This window comes from Hemiscyllium ocellatum, chromosome 33 (genome assembly GCF_020745735.1).
Source record: "Hemiscyllium ocellatum isolate sHemOce1 chromosome 33, sHemOce1.pat.X.cur, whole genome shotgun sequence".
Classification (NCBI taxonomy): Eukaryota; Metazoa; Chordata; class Chondrichthyes; order Orectolobiformes; family Hemiscylliidae; genus Hemiscyllium; species Hemiscyllium ocellatum.
Window position 1 is genome coordinate 2102122 of NC_083433.1, and position 9003 is coordinate 2111124.

At 43.9% G+C, this 9003-nt stretch overlaps 1 protein-coding gene across 1 annotated transcript; it reads right to left on the reverse strand.

Moving 5' to 3' along the window:
* Positions 1-245: 245 nt before the first annotated feature.
* LOC132831262 (G-protein coupled receptor family C group 5 member B-like) lies at positions 246-8640 on the reverse strand. The gene is made up of 4 exons (XM_060849285.1): positions 8533-8640; positions 5262-6238; positions 3818-3888; positions 246-1616 (listed from the first exon to the last, which is right to left on the reverse strand). The coding sequence occupies exons 2-4, from the start codon at positions 6235-6237 to the stop codon at positions 1497-1499; spliced, it is 1167 nt and encodes a 388-aa protein (XP_060705268.1). The 5' UTR covers position 6238; positions 8533-8640; the 3' UTR covers positions 246-1496.
* Between the last annotated feature and the right edge of the window lie 363 nt (positions 8641-9003).

Below are 9003 nucleotides of genomic sequence, written 5' to 3' on the forward strand. Positions count from 1 at the left end.
CAGCTTTCACCGTTGCTGTGTCACTCTGATCATGGCTGTGCAGCAGATGGGGATTGCTAGTTAATTAGCAATGCCCCAGACCCTGTGCATTTAAGTGGGCTGCTCCCAAGACTGGGGGTGGACTATTACTCCAGGATTGAAGAATACACAAAGTGTAGATAGAGCAGCTGCCTGACCATCAGTTACAGAACAATCCAACCCCACATGCTTCCCTGTTCTGTTAAGAAATTGATAGATACACTACACAATTTTTAAATAAACTTTATTAAATCTACAAAAATGCCCTTTAGTTTAACAAAGTAATTTAAAATAAATATTTACGTAACATTACAAAGAACTGACAGTTGTACATTAAGTATATCCATGAATTCTCCAAGTGGAGGAGCACTGAGAGCATGAGTGTCAGTACAATGTCACCTCTGACCTTTCATTTATAGAACTTTAATTTGGCTTGTGATCCCTCGGTTTGAATCACCGAAGGGAGAATGGGTTTTGTTCACAAGGCCTCAGTGTTGAGCTGGTAGCCCAGTCCTCAGGGATGGTGCTCCTGTGATTTGGAGTCTTGAGGTTATAGTGCAGTCTTCAGCTTCTGAACATGGAGACACACCAGGTGTCAGTGTTCAGTTTTGTTTTTCAGTGCATTTGGTGGTGAAATGGGCGCTTCTCCCTCTGACCCATAGGCAGTAACACACAAACAGTGACATATGGGAAATAACACTCAGGCAGACAGAGCCAGCACCAGTGAGAGGCTAGTTTCACTGATTACAAATATCTGGCAGTTATGAGTTACAAATCAAAGTAGAGAAAAAGGTAAAGTTCCTAAACACAGCAAGATTATCAATGATTTGGGCAGTAAGGCAGTCTGGTCCACCACTGCCCTGCGGGGTATAGGGGAGTGGTCAGAGACCAGGTAAAGCGAAGGAAAAAACAATAAACACAGTAAAGACTGGATTTACAGCCAGAGAGAAACCAAAGGTTTGTTAGAAAGCAAGAGTGAGAAAAAAAACTGTAAAGCTAAAAAGGTTATGCTAGCTTAGTGTTTCTAACCGTTACACACTTGAATATCACCGCCAGTAGCATATCTACTTGAATGAGTGCAATGCAGCAAAATACATTTCAGGGTAGATAATCAAAGTCATTGTAGATTAAAACATTCATTTTGATCAAGTTTTTTGGTTATTGATAATTAGTATTGGATATATAAAATGAAGCTTCTTCCCAGAATATTCAGCAATGAACAAAGCCATGCTTTTAGCCATCGGGTTCACAGTTCCAGCACTTCCTGCCAATGAGCAGCAACCAGGAAATGAGTGAATGATCGTTGGCAGCTGTCTAAATACTTCACGCGTTAAAGGAGAGAGGTTTCCCATATCAATAAGTTAATATCAACAGGAACTGAAGAATTTTGTTGGAATCCAGCTGGAAGTAGTGACTGAATGGTGTGGGAAGCTCTGTACCAAAACCAGCCTGCTACCTCTATGTGAGGCTGTAATATACTAGAAGGTGGTCTGTCTGTTCTGGTAGTTGAGGTAAGGGTCTTGTAGGAGGGGTGTAGGAAGGTAGCTGGATCTGGCATGAGGGCGAGGAATTGTGAAATCCTGTGGTGCAGAATATACCTGAAAACAGAGATCAAAACATTCAGTCAGTCATGGTGGAACATGTAACATTGGAACCATTTCCCAGGATTCAGAACTTCTGACCTTAGTTCATCTGACAGTTGGTGTGTGATCCCTCAGTATGAAGCACTGAGGGGGAGAATGTGTTTGTTCACAATGCATAGATCTTCATTGTTCTGGAGCTGGTAACCCAGTCTTCAGGGATGGTGCTCCTCTGATTTGGAATCAGTTACAATGCACCTTTTAGCTCCTGAACATGGGATATGCCATGTATCAAACGGCCTGACCTTTAGAGGCAAGTGCCAGTGAGGTTAACCAATGCTTTTCAAAGTTAACAAGGAGTTTAAGTAGACTGGATACAGAGAAATCTGTTCTAGCAATTGGAAAGTCAGTAACTAGAGGGACATCGATTTCAGTGATATTGTAATTGGCCAACGAACCAGTGGAAAGATAATTTGGTTTAAATCTAAACACAGATTGTGTATTGTTTGAAATTGCACAGATTCAATGATCTGGATGGTCTCCTCCTGTGCTTCTGTAACGGAATACTTTAATCGGCAAGTGAGAATCTCCATTTAAAGCCAGCATTTAAAAAAAGACACAAACCAAATGGTTTTTAGAATACCCCACCTCCTCCTCATTGTGTCTCTATGTCCCAGTGAGGGTTCATTACGATCAGTTTTATTCTTTATTCATCTTGTCTGCCATCATGGAGTTAATAATTGGGTGGAAAGGTGAAGGATCTGAATTTTGTCTACAGCTATCCTGCTTGGTGACTGTATTTGATGTAATTTCAGGTCTCTAGTCCCAGTGTGAACAATTGAGCAGGTGGTTTATCCCATACTATCCTTGAAACACTAAACTGTGCTAAGTAGCAAGTTTGGAACTCTTGTGGTTCTGTTTGCTAAGCTGGGAATTTGTGTTGCAGATGTTTCGTCCCCTGTCTAGGTGACATCCTCAATGCTTGGGAGCCTCCTGTGAAGCACTTCTGTGATCTTTCCTCCGGCATTTATAGTGGTTTGAATCTGCCGCTTCCAGTTGTCAGTTGCAGCTGTCCGTTGCAGTGGACGGTATATTGGGTCCAGGTCGATGTGCTTATTGATTGAATCTGTGCATGAGTGCCATGCCTCTAGGAATTCTCTGGCTGTTCTGTTTGGCTTGTCCTATAATAGTAGTGTCGTCCCAGTCGAACTCATGTTGCTTGTCATCTACGTGTGTGGCTACTAAGGATAGCTGGTCATGTCGTTTCGTGGCTCGTTGGTGTTCATGGATACGGATCGTTAGCTGTCTTCCTGTTTGTCCTATGTAGTGTTTTGTGCAGTTCTTGTATGGGATTTTGTACACTACATTGGTTTTGCTCATGCTGGGTATCTGGTCCTTTGTTCTGGTGAGTTGTTGTCTGAGAGTGGCTGTTGGTTTGTGTGCTGTTATGAGTCCTAGTGGTCGTAGTAGTCTGGCTGTCAGTTCACAGAGAATTCCTAGAGGCATGGCACTCATCCACAGATTCCATCAACAAACACATCGACCTGGACCCAATATACCGGCCACAGCAGCAGACAGCTGGAACTGACAACTGGAAGCGGCAGATTCAAACCACTATAAATGCCAGAGGAAGCATCACAGAAGCGCTTCACAGGAAGCTCCCAAGCACTGAGGATGTCACCTAGACAGGGGACGAAACGTCTGCAACACAGATTCCCAACTTGGCAAACGGAACCACAACAATGAGCACCCGAGCTACAAATGTTTTCACAAACTTTGGAACTCTCTGCCTCAGAAGGCAATGGAAGTGGGTCATTGAATATTTTTAAAGTGGAGGTAGATTTAGTCCATTGCCCAATGAGAAAGGAAGGTCAGTGGGAGGAGATGGAGGTGTGAAATGCAAAACACAAACTGATCAGCGATGCTTTTAGTGAATGGTGGAGCTGAATGGTCTATTTCTGCTCTTATTTTACATGTGTATTCCTCGATCTGGTAAATGTTGCGTTGACAGAGACAGTTCCATCGACTGTTTGTGCAATAAATAGACATTAAAAGGGACTCTGGGACAACTGGTAACCCTCCAATTGTTTAGTTTGATGTGCTGAGCAGGTGACAATTTTTGGATGACCTGCAGTGGCCAAATTAAAATCAATCCATGTGGGACAACAGGCGCAATACACAAGATAAAACATTCAATGACATTCGAAGGTAGCACTTACGTTGTGACTGATGGGTGAGTGACTGCGGTATGAAGGCGAGGGAACGTTATCGTCAAGATTCCCAGAGAATCCTATGGAAGCAAATAAAATCAGGTGAGGTAGAGCAGTTTTTAAAACCCAACACAGCCATTCCATCTTCTTGATCCCTTCTCTACATTTACAAAGAGCCAGCGATGTCCTGCCATTCCTTCTACTCTACTAAAAAGGGTACCAGGAGCAGTGTAATGTCACAGCCCAGTACAGAACCACAGAGGATTAAATCAAATCACAATGATCCCTTTTCCACCTGCTTTTCTCTGGGATGGTTATAGCTCATCCCTCATTCCTGAGCACACCCAGGAGGATAATGTCTTGATCCAGATTTCAATTATTGTCTAATCTGCATATTAGTCCCTTGCAGGCAGCACCACAACTTCTGCTCCTTGTGCATTCTATTGTTAAAAAGTTACTTTGCAGAGACAAGTGATAAACAAGATTAAAAAATCAATTTGCTCTCACTAGAACGTCACAGACATTTCTAAACCAGAGTGCTTTTGAAACAGGAAGTGAACCTGCTTTGATCAAGTGTTGCTGGAGCATAAGGACAGCCTGTCTCCATAGTCAGAATCCATTCTGTGGAGACTCCTTGAAATGGGAGTCAGTTTAATGCTACTCAATTAATGAACCCTCAGATGAAACCAAGTTAGGCCTGGGTGAGGAGCAAGTCTAGTTGTAGCTAATCACAGGCCAAGCTGTGTCTCACCTGAATTTCTTCACTACGAGAGTGGAAGAGCTACCAGGGTGGGGGCGCTCAGAAACTAATGCTTTGCCATTGTCTGGTTGAATTTTGAAGCACAATCTCATGCCCCACCCTCCCCTGCAGGGCAAACATCAACAACACCTCATTAATATGCTTATACTGTACTTGACATTGTTAGATTGAAGATTCTAATTTGCCCAATTATCCAGCATCTGCTGCTCTTTTGGTTTCTTTTTTAAATATGCTCCTGCTTTCCTTCAGTGCAGCTTCACAGTTAACAGGTTCATCAGAATCAGGCAGTGTGGAAGGCAGCTATATGGGCCATCCTGCCTGTGGTGGGTCTTTGAAAATGGGTGTCCAATTTGATCTCTTCTTGGCAGCTCTGCTGGTAGTTCTCTCCCTAATCCCCACCCCATTAAAACACAGTTTACAAAATTCTCTTCACATTGCACGGTAAAAATGTTTCTTGATCCTTATAGCAGTTTCAGTCCATTTTAAAAATACTGGACAGAGCTAAGGGAAGTGAGGGACAAGTCTTCAGTAAATGAGAAGTATTCAAGTTAAAGTTAGCCAGTGATGAAGAGTCTTTCTCAAGCCTGGGAGATGGGCTCCAAATTACATTCTCAGTTATTCAGATGGATTTTTATTGTTTTTCTCTTAATCTGGATGTAATCTCATGCTCTTGCTGCAGCAGGAATGACTCACCTCTGCTTGGCTCCTCCAAGAAGAAGACTTGGTTATCCAGACCCTTCATTCCTCCGGTGTGCTGACTTGGAGCAACACTGTCTTGTGGATCATCTTCGGACTTTGCGGGGCAGGTGATATGTCGGATTTCCGGAAGCATGTACAACAGGATGAAGACCCAGCCATTGGCGACCAGGGCGATGCTGAGTGTGGGATCATCCCACTCAGGACTCCTGTTCAAAGCTGCGTTCCCACGAACAAACATAACAATCCACACCACCCAGATGGCTATGGAGAAGAACATGGTCACGAATATGTGGGCACCGTGTTTCTTCCATTTTTTATAATGGCCACAAAATGTGAAGATGGAAAGGATGAACGTCAGTGCCATCAGGAACATAACGTAGATCAATAACATGACAAAGTCTTTGTTCTCATAAGAACAGGAGTTTCTGAACCGGACAATGGTAAGCACTAGGTACTCAATGGCAATGATGACCTGCACCAGAGTCAGGATCAGAACCAAGCTGATCATGTTACAGATTGTGGGACCTTCCCCTGTACGCACCAACTTCAGCAGCCTCCAGACATGGGTCAGCAGACAGGAGAAACAGATGGTGAAGAGAACTCCCCAGAGGAATAGCCTGGTTGGACACGTTCTTTCATCGAGTTTGATAATGAAAGCGAAGGTCAAGCCAAAAATTCCCAGCGTGCCGGTTAGGAACAGCAATTGGATAGGGACACAAGCTTTCTTCCTCTTGTCGAGAATGAATGGAGTGATGCCCAACAGAACCACAATTAATATCACCGTGATGACAATTCCCACGGCAGCAATGGCTTCCAGAACAATCCCCCAAACAGCATCCAGGTCACACAGATTGAAGTAAACAGGCAGCAAGTCAGAGCCACACCCTCTGGGAGCTGGCGACTGAGCAGATACACAGTCAAATGTGGACAAGAGAAGCAAAAGCGGCAACATCATTGTCTTCAGATCCATCCTGAAAAAAAATTTATTATCAGCAAAATAAGCAAACATTAACTGTGTAGTTTATCTGCCTGAGCAGATTTCAAAGTCAGTAGAAGGGCCATTGCTAATCCAATAATTTGTTTATATTTTACTTTGCAATGCGGGCGGTGCCCAGCCCTACTTCCCCTTGGAGAGCCGACGACAACCTTTCTGCTAGATCACTCGTTACCTTTTGTAGGACATTTAAAACAAATAGTGAATGACCTTGGACTTAAAACACTGAGCATGGACCAAGAGAGTGCTGCGTGCTCATCTCCTTTACTCAGTATTTCACTGCATCACTTTGTTTGGATTCTGTGCTGTATTGCTATTTGCCTGAAGCTAAATTTCAGATTTATAAATAGACTAGATGTATTTTTAATCTTTCTTTTGGACTGTAAATCTTTTTCTAACTAGTCAATATCATAGCCATTGTCTCTCGGCTCCGTTTTTACATCGAGACTTACATTGAGGTCCAGGCCAGGAGTCTAAGCACCTTACAGGTTCTCCACCCAGGAACCTTAACCAGGAGGGTTCCAGTCTGAGAGATGGAGCTAAAACAGCCACGTGACCCAATCCACTTGATGCCCATTTCATTAGGGAAGCTGTTGCTTGCTTTAGGAAGCAGGAACTAGAATCAGAGTTCCTACAGTGTGGGAGCAGGCATTCAACCCATTGAATCCACACAGGCTTTCCAAAGAGTATCCCACCCAGGCCCACTCCCAACCCTAACCCCATATTTCCCATGGCCAATCCACCCAACCTGCACATCTTTGGACTGTGGGAGGAAAACTGGAGCACCCAGAGGAAACCCACACAGACACAGGGAGAACATGCAAACTCCACACAGAGGGTGGAATCAAACCAACGTCCCTAGTACTGGGAGGTAACAGTGTTAGCTACATGCCACCTCTGGATAGTGTATTTCCCCCCACCCTCCCAAAACCAAGGGCACCAAGACTCAGCCTTGCGGTCATAAAGTCACTTGCAGGTTTGAACCTGTGGCCTGCCTGGTCAGTACAGAACAAGACTCTCGCTGGTTGCTCCGACACAGATGGGAATGCTGGAGGGAGTAGGAGACCAGAAATACTGTTTGTCTGGCAACTGCTGAATCATTGTGGGAATCATTTTGCAAAATCACTTTTCCCTCAACCCAAAATAATGCAGATGCTGGAATTCTGAAGCAAAACCAGGAAATGCTGGAATGAATCAGCAGGAGACCTGACAGTGTCTAGAAAGATCCAGCAAAGCCACTGGCTGGAGACATTAACTCTCTCTGCACACATGCTGCCAGGTCTGTTATATCCAAGGATATAGTTTCCCCAAGTGAAGAGAGACTTCAGATCATTTTAATTAAAACAGAGGACGAGGAACTGATTAATTACACTAAAACTTTACATTTGCTAATTGGATAAAAGTACACCCAGAGACAGACAATCTGCACGGATCACTCTGGGTAATAGAGTGTGTCATATCCTGGAACAAACACTGAAATAGGAATCACTGCAGCAAGGACAGACTGACAATGTTCAATAAAGTTTAAAATCACATCACACCAGCTTATAGTCCATCAGGTTTATTTGGAAGTACAAGTTTTCAGAGCACTGCTCCTACATCAGGTGGTAAGTGGAGCAGGATCATAGGATACAATTTATGACAAGATCATAGTGTCCACATCAATATTCAATTAAATAGGTAAAAGATGGTGGAAGTTGGCAGAAACAAGTAATTGGTGTAAAACAAAAATGAAGTAGCTCGCCACTCAAAGTGTAATGATTGTTTTTTTCCCAAAACATTATATCAACAAAAATCTGCCCAAGGACAGTGGGGAGGTGATGGCATTATCACTGAATTGTTCATCCAGAGAGCCAGGTAGTATCCAGGAGACCCGGTACAAATCCCATCCTGGCCAATAGTGGAATGTGAGTTCACTTAAACAATCTGTAAGTAGGAAATGGTTGATCAAGAGCGAGCACACGGTCCCCTACAGTTTACCCCAACTCACTGAGAATAACAAAGTGACTGTAGCTCAGATCGGCTCAGAGTTCAAGCGAACCTCTCCCTCCTCATTATTCCTCACTCAATCCCTCCCTCCCTCCCTCCGAGCTGTCTCTGTTTGTCTCCGGATCTCGGATTCAATAATTTGCTTCGTTTTATTTCAAGAACCACAAAACAGGCGGAAACGCAGAATAAAGAAGAAATATCGAATCCAACGCCAGCTTCTGAAACACAGAAAATGAACTTATTTAACAAGAAACAAGTCACTAACTTTCCGAACTCTCCTACCTGGGGCACCGCCTGTTCCCGAGCAGCGTCTTTAATAAACTCTCCCTTTGCTGCTGCCTTTTTATATCCTCCAGGTGGGTCCACCTGTACGTCAGTTCTCTCTGACGCTGCTTGGCCTCAGGTCCCGCCTGGATTCTTGCTGCTGCTGCAGATTCCGGTGGAACATGTTGGGAGTTGAGAGACCAGCCCAATCCTCCAGGCAGCACTGCACTCACCCCCAACTATCACCCACTCATTCTATAAAGGGGGAGGGAGGGGGGGAAACTTGCATTCATGTAGCCCCTGTCTCAATCTCCGCAGTCTCCTTGTGCTTTACAGACAATGAAGTATCCCACTGTGGTAATGTAGGGAGTGTGACAGCGAACTGTGTACAGCCAGCTCCCACTATCAATGATTTGATTTGATTTATTATTATCATATACCGAGATACAGTGAAAGGTATTGTTTTGTGTGCCTTACATGAGTACTTCA